The sequence below is a fragment of the Lynx canadensis genome, chromosome X (genome assembly GCF_007474595.2).
Source record: "Lynx canadensis isolate LIC74 chromosome X, mLynCan4.pri.v2, whole genome shotgun sequence".
NCBI classification, from domain to species: Eukaryota; Metazoa; Chordata; class Mammalia; order Carnivora; family Felidae; genus Lynx; species Lynx canadensis.
Genome location: NC_044321.2, coordinates 68,694,218 through 68,713,385, shown reverse-complemented (window position 1 = coordinate 68,713,385; position 19,168 = coordinate 68,694,218). Strand labels below are relative to the sequence as shown.

The window sequence follows — 19,168 nt, the reverse complement described above, 5'->3', positions numbered from 1 at the left end:
CGAGGCGGTGCGCGCTCCACGGACTGGCGGGAGGGAGCCGGGGCGGAGGGGCGGCTCGCCAGCCAAGCAGAGCCCCCGAGTCCGGCTTGCAAAAGCGGAGGGGCCTGACTGACTGTGTTCCGACAGCAAGCGCGACTTAGCGTCTGGGAGGTCATAAGTTAACAGCTCTGCTCGGAAAGCGGGAAGGCTGGAGGACAAAGGGAGGGTGAGCTGCGGAGCCCCCGGATGACAGAGCTCAGTTTGGCGGGGAACAAAGGCGCTCGCCAGCGCCATCTCCCCCGCCCACCCCCCAGCCAAAATCCCAAAGGGAACCGGTTCCGGCCAGGGAAATTGCTCGCTCCGCGCAAACACCCAACTCTGTGCTTCTGCGGAGCCAAACCTCCGGCAGCGGATCTGACTCCCTCCGGCTGCCACAGGGCCCCTCCTGAAGTGGATCACCTAAGGAGAAGCGAGCTAAGCCTGCCCCCCCTGCCGCTGTGCACCCTGCCTTCCCACCCCAGCTAATACGCCAGATCCCCAGCATCACAAGCCTGGCAGTGTGCAAGTAGCCCAGACGGGCCACGCCACCCCACAGGGAATCCCGCCCCTAGGAGAGGGGAAGAGAAGGCACACACCAGTCTGACTGTGGCCCCAGCGGTGGGCTGGGGGCAGACATCAGGACAGACTGCGGCCCCGCCCACCAACTCCAGTTATACACCACAGCACAGGGGAAGTGCCCTGCAGGTCCTCACCACACCAGGGACTATCCAAAATGACCAAGCGGAAGAATTCCCCTCAGAAGAATCTCCAGGAAATAACAACAGCTAATGAGCTGATCAAAAAGGATTAAAATAATATAACAGAAAGTGAATTTAGAATAATAGTCATAAAATTAATCGCTGGGCTGGAAAACAGTATACAGGACAGCAGAGAATCTCTTCCTACAGAGATCAAGGGACTAAGGAACAGTCACGAGGAGCTGAAAAACGCTTTAAATGAAATGCAAAACAAAATGCAAACCACCACGGCTCGGATGGAAGAGGCAGAGGAGAGAATAGGTGAACTAGAAGATAAAGTTATGGAAAAAGAGGAAGCCGAGAAAAAGAGAGATAAAACAATCCAGGAGTATGAGGGGAAAATTAGAGAACTAAGTGATACACTAAAAAGAAATAATATACGCATAACTGGTATCCCAGAGGAGGAAGAGAGAGGGAAAGGTGCTGAAGGGGTACTTGAAGAAATCATAGCTGAGAACTTCCCTGAACTGGGGAAGGAAAAAGGCATTGAAATCCAAGAGGCACAGAGAACTCCCTTCAGACGGAACTTGAATCGATCTTCTGCACGACATATCCTAGTGAAACTGGCAAAATACAAGGATAAAGACAAAATTCTGAAAGCAGCAAGGGGTAAACGTGCCCTCACATATAAAGGGAGACCTATAAGACTCGGGACTGATCTCTCTTTTGAAACTTGGCAGGCCAGAAAGAATTGGCACGAGATTTTCAGTGTGCTAGACAGAAAAAATATGCAGCCGAGAATCCTTTATCCAGCAAGTCTGTCATTTAGAATAGAAGGAGAGATAAAGGTCTTCCCAAACAAACAAAAACTGAAGGAATTTGTCACCACTAAACCAGCCCTACAAGAGATCCTAAGGGGGACCCTGTGAGACAAAGTACCAGAGACATCACTACAAGCATAAAACATACAGACATCACAATGACTCTAAACCCCTATCTTTCTATAATAACACTGAATGTAAATGGATTAAATGCGCCAACCAAAAGACATAGGGTATCAGAATGGATAAAAAAACAAGACCCATCTATTTGCTGTCTACAAGAGACTCATTTTAGACCTGAGGACACCTTTAGATTCAGAGTGAGGGGATGGAGAACTATTTATCATGCTACTGGAAGTCAAAAGAAAGCTGGAGTAGCCATACTTATATCAGACAAACTAGACTGTAAATTAAAGGCTGTAACAAGAGATGAAGAAGGACATTATATAATAGTTACAGGGTCTATCCATCAGGAAGAGCTAACAATTATAAATGTCTATGCGCTGAATACCGGAGCCCCCAAATATATAAAACAATTACTCATAAACATAAGCAACCTTATTGATAAGAATGTGGTAATTGCAGGGGACTTTAACACCCCACTGGCAGCAAAGGATAGATCATCTAGACACACGGTTAATAAAGAAACAAGGGCCCTGAATGAGACATTGGATCAGATGAACTTGACAGATACATTTAGAACTCTGCATCCCAAAGCAACAGAATATACTTTCTTCTCGAGTGCACATGGAACATTCTCCAAGATAGATCATATACTGGGTCACAAAACAGCCCTTCATAAGTTTACAAGAATTGAAATTATACCATGCATACTTTCAGACCACAATGCTATGAAGCTTGAAATCAACCACAGGAAAAAGTCTGGAAAACCTCCAAAAGCATGGAGGTTAAAGAACACCCTACTAACGAATGAGTGGGTCAACCAGGCAATTAGAGAAGAAATCAAAAAATATATGGAAACAAACGAAAATGAAAATACAACAATCCAAACGCTTTGGGACGCAGCGAAGGCAGTCCTGAGAGGAAAATACATTGCAATCCAGGCCTATCTCAAGAAACAAGAAAAATCCCAAATACAAAATCTAACAGCACACCTAAAGGAAATAGAAGCAGAACAGCAAAGGCAGCCTAAACCCAGCAGAAGAAGAGAAAGAATAAAGATCAGAGCAGAAATAAACAATATAGAATCTAAAAAAACTGTAGAGCAGATCAACGAAACCAAGAGTTGTTTTTTTGAAAAAATAAACAAAATTGACAAACCTCTAGCCAGGCTTCTCAAAAAGAAAAGGGAGATGACCCAAATAGATAAAATCATGAATGAAAATGGAATTATTACAACCAATCCCTCAGAGATACAAACAATTATCAGGGAATACTATGAAAAATTATATGCCAACAAATTGGACAACCTGGAAGAAATGGACACATTCCTGAACACCCACACTCTTCCAAAACTCAATCAGGAGGAAATAGAAAGCTTGAACAGACCCATAACCAGAGAAGAAATTGAATCGGTTATCAAAAATCTCCCAACAAATAAGAGTCCAGGACCAGATGGCTTCCCAGGGGAGTTCTACCAGACATTTAAAGCAGAGATAATACCTATCCTTCTCAAGCTATTCCAAGAAATAGAAAGGGAAGGAAAACTTCCAGACTCATTCTATGAAGCCAGTATTACTTTGATTCCTAAACCAGACAGAGACCCAGTAAAAAAAGAGAACTACAGGCCAATATCCCTGATGAATATGGATGCAAAAATCCTCAATAAGATACTAGCAAATCGAATTCAACAGCATATAAAAAGAATTATTCACCATGATCAAGTGGGATTCATTCCTGGGATGCAGGGCTGGTTCAACATTCGCAAATCAATCAACGTGATACATCACATTAACAAAAAAAAAGAGAAGAACCATATGATCCTGTCAATCGATGCAGAAAAGGCCTTTGACAAAATCCAGCACCCTTTCTTAATAAAAACCCTTGAGAAAGTCGGGATAGAAGGAACATACTTAAAGATCATAAAAGCCATTTATGAAAAGCCCACAGCTAACATCATCCTCAACGGGGAAAAACTGAGAGCTTTTTCCCTGAGATCAGGAACACGACAGGGATGCCCACTCTCACCGCTGTTGTTTAACATAGTGCTGGAAGTTCTAGCATCAGCAATCAGACAACAAAAGGAAATCAAAGGCATCAAAATTGGCAAAGATGAAGTCAAGCTTTCGCTTTTTGCAGATGACATGATATTATACATGGAAAATCCAATAGACTCCACCAAAAGTCTGCTAGAACTGATACATGAATTCAGCAAAGTTGCAGGATACAAAATCAATGTACAGAAATCAGTTGAATTCTTATACACTAACAATGAAGCAACAGAAAGACAAATAAAGAAAATGATCCCATTCACAATTGCACCAAGAAGCATAAAATACCTAGGAATAAATCTAACCAAAGATGTAAAGGATCTGTATGCTGAAAACTATAGAAAGCTTATGAAGGTAATTGAAGAAGATTTAAAGAAATGGAAAGACATTCCCTGCTCATGGATTGGAAAAATAAATATTGTCAAAATGTCAATACTACCCAAAGCTATCTACACATTCAATGCAATCCCAATCAAAATTGCACCAGCATTCTTCTCGAAATTAGAACAAGCAATCCTAAAATTCATATGGAACCACAAAAGGCCCCGAATAGCCAAAGGAATTTTGAAGAAGAAGACCAAAGCAGGAGGCATCACAATCCCAGACTTTAGCCTCTACTACAAAGCTGTCATCATCAAGACAGCATGGTATTGGCACAAAAACAGACACACAGACCAATGGAATAGAATAGAAACCCCAGAACTAGACCCACAAACGTACGGCCAACTCATCTTTGACAAAGCAGGAAAGAACATCCAATGGAAAAAAGACAGCCTCTTTAACAAATGATGCTGGGAGAACTGGACAGCAACATGCAGAAGGTTGAAACTAGACCACTTTCTCACACCATTTACAAAAATAAACTCAAAATGGATAAAGGACCTAAATGTGAGACAGGAAACCATCAAAACCTTAGAGGAGAAAGCAGGAAAAGACCTCTCTGACCTCAGCCGTAGCAATCTCTTACTCGACACATCCCCAAAGGCAAGGGAATTAAAAGCAAAAGTGAATTACTGGGACCTTATGAAGATAAAAAGCTTCTGCACAGCAAAGGAAACAACCAACAAAACTAAAAGGCAACCAACGGAATGGGAAAAGATATTTGCAAATGACATATCGGACAAAGGGCTAGTATCTAAAATCTATAAAGAGCTCACCAAACTCCACACCCGAAAAACAAATAACCCAGTGAAGAAATGGGCAGAAAACATGAATAGACACTTCTCTAAAGAAGACATCCAGATGGCCAACAGGCACATGAAAAGATGTTCAGCGTCGCTCCTTATCAGGGAAATACAAATCAAAACCACACTCAGGTATCACCTCACGCCAGTCAGAGTGGCCAAAATGAACGAATCAGGAGACTATAGATGCTGGAGAGGATGTGGAGAAACGGGAACCCTCTTGCACTGTTGGTGGGAATGCAAATTGGTGCAGCCGCTCTGGAAAGCAGTGTGGAGGTTCCTCAGAAAATTAAAAATAGACCTACCCTATGACCCAGCAAGAGCACTGCTAGGAATTTATCCAAGGGATACAGGAGTCCTGATGCATAGGGGCACTTGTACCCCAATGTTCATAGCAGCACTCTCAACAATAGCCAAATTATGGAAAGAGCCTAAATGTCCATCAACTGATGAATGGATAAAGACATTGTGGTATATACACACAATGGAGTACTATGTGGCAATGAGAAAAAATGAAATATGGCCTTTTGTAGCAACGTGGATGGAACTGGAGAGTGTAATGCTAAGTGAAATAAGCCATACAGAGAAAGACAGATACCACATGGTTTCACTCTTATGTGGATCCTGAGAAACTTAACAGGAACCCATGGGGGAGGGGAAGGAAAAAAAAAAAAGAGGTTAGAGTGGGAGAGAGCCAAAGCATAAGAGACTGTTAAAAACTGAGAACAAACTGAGGGTTGATGGGGGGTGGGAGGGAGGGGAGGGTGGGTGATGGGTATTGAGGAGGGCACCTTTTGGGATGAGCACTGGGTGTTGTATGGAAACCAATTTGTCAATAAATTTCATATATATATAAAAAAAAAAAAGAATAAATCTAACCAAAGAGGTGAAAACTCTATACGCTGAAAACTATAGAAAGCTTATGAAAGAAATTGAAGACACAAAAATATGGAAAAAGATTCTGTGCTCCTGGATAGGAGGAACAAATATTGTTAAAATGTCAATACTACTGAAAGCAATCTACATATTCAATTCAATCCCTATCAAAATAATACCAGCATTCTTCACAGAGCTAGAACAAATAATCCTAAAATTTGTATGGAACCAGAAAAGACCCTGAATAGCCAAAGTGATCTTGAAAAAGAAAACCAAAGCAGGAGGCATCACAATCCCAGACTTCAAGCTATACTACAAAGCTGTAATCATCAAGACAGTATGGTACTGGCACAAGAACAGACACTCAGATCAATGGAACAGAATAGAGAACCCAGAAATGGACCCACAAATGTATGGTCAACTAATCTCTGACAAAGCAGGAAAGAATATTCAATGGAATAAAGACAGTCTCTTCAGCAAGTGGTACTGGACAGCGACATGCAGAAGAATGAACCTGGACCACTTTCTTACACCATACACAAAAATAAACTCAAATGGATGAAAGACCTCAATGTGAGACAGGAAGCCATCAAAATCCTTGAGGAGAAAGCAGGCAAAAACCTCTTTGATCTTGGCTGCAGCAACTTTTTACTGAACACATCTCCAGGGGCAAGGGAAACAAAAGCAAAAATGAACTCCTGGGACCAAATCTAAATAAAAAGCTTCTTCTGTACAGCAAAGGAAACAATCAGCAAAACTAAAAGGCAACTGACAGAATGGGAGAAGATATTTGCAAATGACATATCAGATAAAGGGTTAGGATCCAAAATCTACAAAGAACTTACCAAAGTCAACACCCAAAAAACAAATAATCCAGTGAAGAAATGGGCAAAAGACATGAGTAGACACTTCTCCAAAGAAGACATCCAGATGGCCAACTGACACATGAAAAAATGCTCAACATCACTCATCATCAGGGAAATACAAATCAAAACCACAATAAGATACCACCTTACACCTGTCAGAATGGCTAACATTAACAACTCAGGCAACAACAGATGTTGGTGAGGATGCAGAGAAAGAGGATCTCTTTTGCATTGTTGGTGGGAATGCAAGCTGGTACAGCCACTCTTGAAAGCAGTATGGAGGTTCCTCAAAAAACTAAAAATAGAACTACCCTACGACCCAGCAATTGCACTACTAGGCATTTATCCAAGGGATACAGGTGTGCTGTTTCGAAGGGACACATGCACCCCCATGTTTATAGCAGCACTATCTACAATAGCCAAAGTATGGAAAGGGCCCAAATGTCCATTGATGGATGAATGGATAAAGAAGATGTGGTATATATATATACAATGGAGTATTACTCGGCAATCAAAAAGAATGAAATCTTGCCATTTGCAAGGACGTGGATGGAACTGGAGGGTATTATGCTAAGTGAAATTAGTCAGAGAAAGACAAAAATCATATGACTTCATGCATATGAGGACTTTAAGAGACAAAACAGATGAACATAAGGGAAGGGAAACAAAAATAATATAAAAACAGGAAGGGGGACAAAACAGAAGAGAGTCATAAATATGGAGAACAAACTGAGGGTTACGGGAGGGGTTGTGGGAGGGGGGATGGGATAAATGGGTAAGGGGCACTAAGGAATCTACTCCTGAAATCATTGTTGCACTATATGCTAATTTGGATGTAAATTTAAAAAAATTAAAAATAAAATTAAAAAAAGAATAATTTCTATTTAAATTGATATATTTTTTTACCTAGAATGGTCAATAACACCTTGATTAAGGAACCCCTTACCGAAAAATATTTCTATATACTGTATTGCTTAAATATATATTTTTAAAAAGCTTCATTTTGTGGAGGTCAAAAGTTCTAGAAATAGAAAGAGTTGGGAACATATGAAAAGATCCCCTTTCAGTGTGGGACCAGTTTTCTAGGAGCTGTTCAAAAGAAAACTCTCAACACCACATGGCTGTTTATAACTGTAGATCACAAGACTTGAGTGGGGAAGAGAGGGAAGTTACAGTCTGCTATCCTTGGGAAAGAAAAAAGTAGATTACCCATCTCTAATCACTCCTACTTTTTGCTCTTTCTGCTCTTCACCTCTTTACTCTACCCCTTTATTTTTTTCGGCAACTATTTGCTCCAACTGATTTTAAAGTTTTATTTTACCTTCCTATTTTTTTCTTCTTTCTCCCTTTCTTTCCTTTAGTAGACCTGAAGTGCTAATAGCTTGCCTCATCAGCAGGGGAGGGGGGACTGTGACTGACTACACTAGTACTATTCTTTCTGGGTGATTTTGGTTATCCACAGACCTAATGTACAAATACTCTTGAGATAAACAGAAACTTAACTCTACAACTGAGGAAGTTTAGTCTCTTCTGAAGTATCAGGTAGCATCACAAATTGGCCTGAAAAATCAAGCACTTCTCCTGAATAAACTAATGATTATTGAATCCAACATAAACTGGCAAAAGAGAGACTGGTTTCAAAATATGGGGCTGTGTTTCAGGCATATCACCTTCTTTGTACTAAAGCTTCAGTCTAGGAATGCAAAGGGACCTTAAAGGTCTTCTGGTCCAACCATTTCTCTCATTTTGAATCCCTCCTATAACACACTACCAAGTGACCCTCCAGTTTATGTATGGCCCCTTTTGGTAAGGGGTAATTCCACTGATAAATCATTTCATCTTTTTATAGCTCTATGAGAAAGTTCTTCCATAGATAAACTGAAACACATGTCCATATAATTTCCACTGGTCCTGGTTTCACTCCTTTGGGTCATTCAGGACAGGCCCAGCCATATTTGCCCATGAAAACATTTTAATTCCCTTTTAGTGATTTCTTAAATGCACTCGTGTCTCCCACACTCTTTTTCAAGAGTAAGAAAGTTTCTGACAATGACCAAGTGCTACTGAACTCATCCTCTGCTTTAACACAGATACTACTGTATTTTTTTCTAAAAGTAAAGCAAGAAAAGATGTTAATGCTTCATTTTGTAGCCACAGCCTAAGAGCTATTTCTCGACACCAACATAAAAGTCTTACACAAAGATGCAGTTTTAGAGTAATCACTACTGAGTCACTAACAAAAGATTTGTTTATATCATAGAGCTTATTTTCTTTAGAAAATGAGTGGGTGAGTAATCTCTAAGAGAATAAACTACATTAAATCTACATTAAATCTGCATTATCAATAAATCTACAGAAAACAGTAGTCTACCAGCTATGTCATTATTCATTATACTGCTATATGGAAAGAAGATACTTTGCTGAAATAGAAAACCTTAAAACTCTGTCTATATTTTCTCACAAAATCCTTGAAAAATATAGCGGCACTGAAGAACAAATGAACAAACTACAAAAACATACCTATATAATTTGGTCCTTCTATGATTACATATCAAATATTCTATTTCAAAGGACTGACATGCTAATTGAGAGAGAAGATGGTGGTGGAGTAGGAGGACACTAGGCTCGTCTTGTCCCAAAATACAACTAGATAACTATCAAATTATTCTAAGTACCTCAGAAACCTACCTGAAGACTGACAGAATTAACTCCACAACTAAAGGGAGAGAAGAAGGCACTCTGAGGAAGGTAGGAAGTGTGGACACGTTATTCAGGGCAGAAAGAGACTGTGGGTGCTGCAGAAGAGAGGGAGCTGTGGTCACAGAGAAGGGTGAGAGAGAGTAGAGCACACAAGGGAACACACAGAACATTTATCCAAGGCCACTGCATGGGAAAAACAAGAGGGGCTGATTTTCAGGAGTTCTTGCAACCAGCAGGATTTAATGCCTGGCGTTCTAAAGGTAGGCAGACTCGACTGAGATAGAGCCCTGAAGGCACTGCCCTGCTCCTAGAGGAGGCAGGCAAACAACCTTGGGGCAGACAACATGGAAATATGGATTTGAAGAATGTCTGGGGCATACAGTGAGGAGATTATTCACTGTACTTGGAACATATCCCTGAGAGGTAGCATTCACCTATGCCCCTCCCAGGACAAAGGAGCTGGTTGATGCCCTTTCCCTCCCCTGCCCTTCAGCATAAACCAAAAAGCCACCTGCAGAAAGCAGCTGAGCCCCAACCCTAGCTGCCTATTCTGCTTACACCAAGTCCCACATCTCTGAGCTCTGGTGCAACTGTCGTTCTCAGTCAGCCTTCCTCAGTCCCAGCATGTTGAAACCCTCCCCCAGACCAGTGTAGGCCCCTGCCCACACCACATGCTAAGGCCTGGAGTTTAAAAGGCAATAGACTTTTGGCTGGGACAGATCTCAGACAGCACTGCCCTGCTCCTGGAGATAGAGCAGGCAAACAACCCAAAAGCAAACAGTGTAGAAACAGAGATTTGAAAAAAGTCTTGGACATACAAGAGGGTTATTATTTGCTCTTCTGAGTGTTTCCCTGAGAGTAGCAAGCACTGAGACCCCTCTCCAGAGACAAAGGAGCTGGCTAGTACCATTTCCCTGCCCCACCCCTCAGCATAAACACAGAGCCACCTGCAGTAAACAGCACATTACCTACAGTGTCTGCATAACCTGCTTATACCAAGTCCCACACCCCTGCACACTAGAGGTACTGACCTTCTTAGTCAAACATGCCTCAGTCCCAGCACAGCAGACTCCTTCCCCAGAAGACCAGCAGAAACCCCCTGCCCACACACATCTCCTGCCCAGAGAGCTCTGCAGGGCTTGAGTTCTAGTGGAAATACTATCAGGTCTTACTTAAAGAGCAGACTGGAGAACACCTAGTTAAAACTTTCTACATTCTGGTCTAGAACCAAACACTGCCCACTGAAGACAAGGAGAGTCTCTGCAGTTGACTAGCCTGAAGGACAGAGCAGCCTAAACATAACAGAAGAGCACAGCACACACTGCACACACCAAGCACACTCCCTGAAGTAGGATGCCCTGGACAATACATAACATCTTCATAAAGCCATTAATTTCAGAAGCAAGAAACATAACTGGCTTTTCTAAAACATAGAACACAGAAGAAAGCTAAGACTTAGACACAATGCCAAGTTGGAGGAATTCATCCCAAATAAAACAACAATATAAGGGCAAAGCCAGAGATCTAAACAAACCAATATAAGTTAACATGCCTGATGGAGAATCTAAAGCAACAATCATAAAGATAATCTCTGGGGTTGAGAAGAGAATGGAAGACATCAGAGAGGCCCTTGCCACAGAGATAAAAGAGTTAAAAATCAGAAATGAAAAATGCAATAACTGATATTGGACACAGGCTTAATGCAATGAACACAAGCCTGGAAGAGGAGAGAAATGAATAAGTGATACAGAAGACAAAGTAATGGAAATTACTGAAGTTGAACAAAAGAGAGAAAGAACTATGCAACACGAAAATAGACTAAGGGAACACAGTGACTCCATCAAATGTAATAACATTCATACTATAGGAGTCTCAGAAGAAGAAAAGATAGAAAAGAGGGCAGAAACATTTTTTGAAGAGATAATAGCTAAAAACATCCCTAATCTGGGGAAGGAAACAGACATCCAGATCCAGGAGGCACAGAGAACTCCCACCAAAATCAACAAAAGCAGGCCCACATCAAGACATATTGTAATTAAATTTGCAAAACATGTGGATAAAGAAAAAATCATAAAAGCAGCAATACAAAAGAAGCCCCTAACTTACAAGGTTAGCCTCATAAGGGGAACTACAGATTTCTTAACAGACACTTGGCAAGCCAGAAGAGAGTGGCTTGATACATTCAATGTGCTGACTGGAAAAAATCTGCAGCCAAGAGTACTCTATCCAGCAAGGCCATCATTCACAATAGAAGGAGACATAAAGAATTCCCCAAACAAAAACCAAAGGAGTTTGTGACCACTAATATTACAAATATTAAAGGGGACTCCTTGAGTGGAAAAATCTCCAGAAACAATGACGCAACAAGTAATAAAATGGCACTAAATACATACCTATCAATAATTACTCTTAATGTAACTGGACTAAATCAAAAGACATAGGGTGTCTTTTGCATAAATGTATTAAAAAACAAGACTCATCTATACACTACCTACAAGAGATTTATTTTAGGGGCACCTGGGTGGCTCAGTTGGTTGAGCATCTGACTTTGTCTCAGGTCATGATCTCATGGCTAATGAGTTTGAGCCCCTCATCGGACTCTGTCAGCACAGAGCCTGTTGTGCTGCTTTGGAGCCTGCTTCAAATTCTGTGTCTCCCTCTCTCTCTGTCCCTCCTCCACTCTCACTCTTGGCCTCTCTCTCTCAAAAATAAACATTAAAAAAATTTTTTTAAAGATTTATTTTAGACCTAGAGACACCTACACATTGAAAGTGAGGGGAAGGACAAACATCATACAAATGGATGTCAAATGAAAGCTGGAGTAGCAATACTTATATGGAAAAACTAGATTTTAAACCAAAGACTGCAATAAGAGATGAAAAAGGGCACTACATCATAATAAAGGGGCCAATCCAACAAGAAGATCTAACAAATGTAATTATTTATGCATCAAATATGGGAGCACCCAAATATATAAAACAATAACACAAATATATAAAACAATAACAAACATAAATGAACTCATTGAAAATAATACAATAATAGTAGGAGACATTAACACCCCACTTACATCAATGGACAGATAATCTAAACAGAAAAACAACAGGAAACAATGGCTTAGAATGACACACTGGACCAGATGGATTTAACAGCTATATTCAAAACACTCCAACCAAAATAGCAGAATACACATTCTCTTCACATTCACATGGGACATTCTCCACAACAGAGCACATACTAGGTCACATATCAGGCCTCAACAAATACAAAAAGATTGAGATCATTTCAAGCATTTTTTCCGACCACAACACTATGAAACTTGAAGTCAACCACAAGAAAATATTAGGAAAGACCACAAATATATGGAGGTTAAACAACATTCTATAAAACAATGAATGGGTCAACTAGGAAATCAAAGAAGAAATTTAAAAATACATGGAAAGAAATGAAAAGAAAACACAATGGTCCAAAACCTTTCAAATGCAGCAAAAGTGGTCCTAAAAGGGAAGTATATGGCAATACAGATCTACTTCAAGAAGCAAGAAAAATCTCAACCCAACTTTATACCTAAAGGAGCTAGAAACAAAACAAAGCTTAAAACTAGTACAAGGAAGGAAATAATAAAGATTAGAGCAGACAAAAAGTGATACAGAAGTTAAAAAAAAAACCAATAGAATAAATCAATGAAACCAGGAGCTGGTTCTTTGAAAAAATTAATAAAATTGATAAATCCTTAGCCATGTTTATTAAAAAGAAAGGCAAAAGGGCCCATTTAAATAAAATCATAAACAAGAGAAGAGAAATAACAAGCAACACCACAGAAATACAAATAATTATAAGAGAATATTATGAAAAACTATGTGCCAACAAATTGGACAACCTAGAAGAAATGGATAAATTCCTAGAAAGATATATATTACCAAAACGGAAACAGGAAGAAACAGAAAACTTTAACAGATTGATAACCAGCAAAAAACTGAATCTGTATTCAAAAATCTCCAAACAATCTAAAGTCCAGGGCCAAATGCCTTCAGAGGAGATTTCTACCAAACATTTAAAGAGTTAATATCTCTTCTTCGCAAAATTTCCAAAAAATGGAAAAGGAAGGAAGACTTCCAAATTAATTCTATGAGGCCAACATTACCACGATAACAAAACCAGATAAAGAAAGACAGCCCTAAAAAAGAGAACTACAGGCCAATATCCCTGATGAACAGGGATGAAAAATTCTCATTAAAATACTAGTAAACCAAATACAAATGTACATTAAAATAATCATTCACTATGAACAAGTGCGATACATTCCTGGGTTGTAAGGGTGGTTCAATATTCACAAATCAATCAACAAGATATACCACATTAATCAATGAAAAGATAAAAACCATATGACCCTTTCAATAGATGCAGAAAAAGCATTTAATAAAGTACTTCCATTCATGATAAAAACCTTCAACAAAGGAGGGTTAGGGTTAGAGGGAACATACAGCAACATAATAAAAGCTATCTATGAAAAACTCGCAGCTAATATCATCCTCAATGGGCAAAAACTGAGAACTTTTCCTCTATAGTCAGGAACAAGACAGAGATGTCCATTCCTACTACTGTTATTTAACACAGGACCAGCCACAGCAACCAGACAACAAAAAGAAGTAAAAGGCATCCAAATTAGCAAGGAAGAAGTCAAACTTTCATTATTTGCAGATGACATAATAGTCTATATTAAAAAACGTCCTAAAGACTCCACCAAAATATTGCTAAAATTGATAGAAGAATTCAATAGAGTCATAGGATACAAAATCAATGCACAGAAATCTGTTGTGTTTCTATACACCAAAAATAAAGCAGCAGAAAGAAATCTAGAAATTGATTCCATTTACAACTGTACCAAAAAACATTAAGATACCTAGAAATAAATCTAACCAGAGGTGAAAAACCTCTTTCTTTCATTCATCAAAGAAATCAAAGAGGGAACAAAGTAATGAAAAGACATTTCATGCTCATGGATTTGAAGAACCAATATTGTTATAATGTCTATACTACCCAAAGCAATCTACACATTTAATGCAATCCCTATCAAAATACCAACAGCAATTTTCACAAAGCTAGAACAAACAATCCTAAACTTTGTATGGACCGCCCCCCCCCCCCCGCCAAAGACACCAAATAGCCAAAGCAATCTTGAAAAAAAAAAAAAAAAAGCAAAGCTGCGGGCATCACAATTCTGGACTTCAAGTTATAGTACAAAGTTGTAGTGATCAATAGAGTATAGTACTGGCACAAAAATAGACACATAGGTCAATGGAACACAATAGAAAACCCAGAAAGGAACCCACAGCTGTATGGCCAATCCAACAAGAAGATCTAACAAATGTAATTATTTATGCATCAAATATGGGAGCACCCAAATATATAAAACAATAACAAACATAAACGAACTGACTGAAAATAATACAATAATAGTAGGAGATATTAACACCCCACTTACATCAATGGACAGAAAATCTAAACAGAAAAACAACAGGAAACAATGACTTAGAATGACACACTGGACCAGATGGACTTAACAGCTATATTCAAAACACTCCAACCAAAATAGCAGAATACACATTCTCTTCACATTCACATGGGACATTCTCCACAACAGAGCACATACTAGGTCACATATCAGGCCTCAACAAATACAAAAAGATTGAGATCATTCCAAGCATTTTTTATGACCACAACATTTTATATTTTTTAAAGATTGTCTTATTAAAAGTATCATGAATAAGCAACAAGGGTCTTAAAACAATCAAAAGTGTAAGATGAAAGAAACAAGGCTGCATAAAAGTATTCATTTCAATTTAAAAAAATGATAATGTTAACACAACAAATTTCTTTTTTTTTTTAATATGAGATTTATTGTCAAATTGGTTTCCATACAACACCCAGTGCTCATCCCAACAGGTGCCCTCCTCAATGCCCATCACCCACTTTCCCCTCCCTGCCACCCCCCATCAACCCTCAGTTTATTCTCAGTTTTTAAGAGTCTCTTATGATTTGGCTCCCTCCCTCTCTAACTTTTTTTTCCTTCCCCTCCCCCATGGTCTTCTATTAAGTTTCTCAGGATCCACATAAGAGTGAAAACATATGGTACCTGTCTTTCTCTGTATGACTTACTTCACTTAGCATAACACTCTCCAGTTCCATCCATGTTGCTACAAAAGGCCATATTTCCAAAGTTCTTGATCAACATTCATCTTTAAAAAATTCTTTTCTAACCTCTTTTTTTTCCTTCCCCTCCCCCATGGTCTTCTGTTAAGTTTCTCAGGATCCACATATGAGTGAAAACATATGGTATCTGTCTTTCTCTGTATGACTTATTTCACTTAGCAGAACACTCTCCAGTTCCATCCACGTTGCTACAAAAGGCCATATTTCATTCTTTCTCATTGCCAAGTAGTATTCCATTGTATATATAAACCACAACTTCTTTATCTATTCATCAGTTGATGGACATTTAGGCTCTTTCCATAATTTGGCTATTGTTGAAAGTGCTGCTATAAACATTGGGGTACAAGTGCCCCATGCATCAGCACTCCTGTATCCCTTGGGTAAATTCCTAGCAGTGCTATTGCTAACATAACAAATTTCTATTCTACTTGCCAGAGACTACTGACACTGTCACGGGAAACAGGTTATCAGTCCACTGGCCTGAAGGAGGTGTGACTTAAATGGGGATCTAAAGGTCAGAAAATATATGGCATTACACTAAGTGCTGGGAATATAAAGATTCTTTTTTTTTTTTTTTTGAGAGAGCGGGCACGAGTGGGGGAGGGGCAGAGGAAGAGAGGAAGAAACTTAAGCAGGCTCCATGCCCAGAGTGATGCCCAGCGCGGAGCCCAACGTGGGGCTCAATCTCAGGACCATGAGATCATGACCTGAGCCAAAATCAACACCCCATAAAGATAATGCATTATGATTTGGGGCAGTTTACTTGAGTTCTCTCAACCTTAGTTTTTCATTTGTAAAACGGTGATCACAACTACAACATAAAGTTGTCCTGAGAGTTAAGTGAAATAACATACGTAAAGTATTTTAGCATGGTGCCTGGTCTTATAGTAACCACTTAATAAATGGTGGCTTCCAGTGACTTATTAATGGCCAAACAAAAAGACTGTTCAACTCCCTCCTCTAGGCTTCAGTGATAACACACTATGCTGGTTTGCTTTTTACCATTGGCCATTCCTCTGTCTCTGCATCTCCTCCATGAAGTCTTTATTACTTTCAACCAGGTTTGGGCTCTGTCTTTTGAACCCTCAGATCACTTTGTACTTCTCCTGAGGCAAGGTATTTCCCTTGCTCTGAATCACAGAGTACACTACTTCATTGCCTGGCATTTATTTATTCCTGTAGATTTTACTGAGTACCTAATGTAAGTCCTACAAGTACTAGGGATACAAAAATTAGTATCATAAATACTGTCCTCAAGCATCTTATAGGAGGACAGAACAGGCAAGTAAATAGTATATTATTTGAAGTGCAGTTAAGTCATAAGTTAACAGTATGCCTAAGATCCTCTGGAAGCACAAAGACGAGTTATTTAAATTAGACTGGGAAAATCGGGAACAGGATCTTGGAAAACATATTAGTATATGAGGAGCTAGTACACAAATATCTGTTACATGAATGAATGGACTATGAATAGGAACTAACTAGATGAAGATGGTTCTCATCAGGTCCAGAGAAAGAGCAGGAGAAAATGCTTGGAGTACAGATGTTAACAAGATTTCCTGAGAGACAAAAGATGAAGCTGGAAAGCCAAGGCAGGGTTGGGTGTTCCAGACATAGGAGTCTTAACCTGACTCCAGAGGACAGATGACTGAATGCCAATAAAGGCTTTTAAGTAGTAAAGGGGTATAATCAGATTTGCACTTTAGCATAAGTCTGGTATTTCAGGGAAAATGGATTCCATGACAGCTTGGCTAGAGACAGCAAGTCCAGTTGGAAAGATGCTGTGGTAATTTAGATAAATTATGAGAACCAGAAATGTTGAAATGGAAGATGAATCAAGACGGATACTGACTCACCTTAAACTTTGGCTGAACTGAGTTATTCATATTTGTATCGTCTGCAAACAGTGCATTTTACACTTAAAACCCGCTACAGATACCTACCTGTAGACATTTGTCGACTACTGTTATTGAAACCTAATTAGGGAACTGCAGCTAACAGCCAGCTGAGTCACTTCCGGTACAAAGATACCTAAGTAAAAGCACCTTTTCCCATTACACAAGTCAAAAGAAACAGGTTTATTATTCAAACCTGGAGAGGGACAACAGTGAATACAAACACCGCGCACTGCAGAAAGACTTTGAGACGTCTCCATTCTGGTCTTTTTCACCCCCAAATGTTTAAACAAAGTCTTTCAAAGGGTCATGAGACCCCGCCCTGTGCGCCCAGTCGAATGCCTTGAATTTCTTTTCTCTTTCTGTTCAAGTTAGCTTGCTGCAACTTGTGGCCAGGCCAGCCTTTTTCACCCACCCGTTTCCCAGTTTTCACTGTGTCGTCGTATAAACAGCTAACCGCGGGAGTTTGAGAAAAGAGTACTATCACAGACTGAGGAAATCCAAGGGGGAGAGGTAGCTGTTTTGAGGTTTCTAACGTTTAAGACTCCCTGACCTTGCCAAATTTCTCACAACCCCACCTCCACCCCACCTCTTGCTGTGGCGCTCCCTTCTGAAGTTAGGAGGATCCTTTCTATAGTTAGTAGCAAGCTATATCCGCACCCAGAAACTACAAAAGGGTTTGTTTTTTAACTTACCCTGACAGCCGCCATATCTGTGACCTTCTCTGTCTAAGTTTTCATATGGTGGGCGGAGAGGGACAAAACAATTCAACTCCGCTCCACTCACGAGCCCCGCCTGGTTACGTCTCGTCTACTGACTGGTTCCGCCTTTTCTCTACCCTCCAATGCGGCTCTAGGAAGCTGCTACCATTGGTCAGCTGTCTTCCAGTAAAACCGTTCATCGTTGTGACTGACTGTTTCTATCCTTGATAAAGCCTTTCAGAATATCCTCCATAATCCAGTTGAAAGCTATTTGGCTGGGTGCAGAAGTTTATACTATTTTCGTTATTTCAGGCATATGTGATTTGTCTAGATAAGGATCTAAAACCCAAGTCTAGGTGCTTTTATATCTATAAGTCAGGTCCAGGCAAATCGAACAAACCTTTCTTAAAAATGTAAGGAGAAAGGAAAAGAGTTTTATTCAAGCCCAAATTAAAACAGCTGCCCTTATACACACTCTTCACAAAGAAGAGAATGCTCCGGGGAAGGAACTTTTGATGCAGGTATATATATGTTTTTTTTTTTTTTTCCATAAAGAGTTACAAATCATCCTGAGGAAAGACATTTCAGAAGGTTAAAGACTTTATCTTATGTTGTTGATATGTGCAAGTCTGCATGACTAATCTTTTGGGAACCAGGGAGATTTTCTTTCTTTTTCTTATCATTTTCTTATCATTTTTCTTATCTTTTTCTTATCATTTCTTTCATTTTCTTATCAAAAGGAATGCTCCTTTTTGGTTTTTTGGTTTTTTGGTTTTGTTTTTGTATTTTTTTTTTTTTTAGCGAAGCATATGTACAATATGTGCTTGGGGCAGAAATAGAGTCCATGCTTTGAAGTTTGCAGAGTCATTTTGACCTTCGTAAACGTTACAGAATACTTTCCCTGGGAGCCCAGCAGCAGGACCCACAAACACATGAAAAGTTGAAAATTTCCTTTATCAGTCACAAAAAGAACATGTTACCTCTGCAATACATGATCAAGTTCTTTCATTCTAAGACTATGTCAC

At 39.6% G+C, this 19,168-nt stretch overlaps 1 protein-coding gene across 3 annotated transcripts in view; it reads right to left on the bottom strand.

Annotated features, from left to right (window-relative positions):
* Positions 1-18,235, bottom strand: part of APOOL (apolipoprotein O like) — a 102,979-nt gene extending 84,744 nt beyond the window's left edge. Inside the window, exon 1 of one of the 3 annotated variants that reach the window (XM_032592104.1) lies at positions 18,138-18,235. In XM_032592104.1, coding sequence (XP_032447995.1) covers positions 18,138-18,152 — 15 coding nt within the window. In that variant the 5' untranslated portion in view covers positions 18,153-18,235. The remainder of the gene's footprint in view (positions 1-18,137) is intronic. The other 2 variants (XM_032592103.1, XM_030305370.2) reach the window with 2 other exon arrangements.
* Between the last annotated feature and the right edge of the window lie 933 nt (positions 18,236-19,168).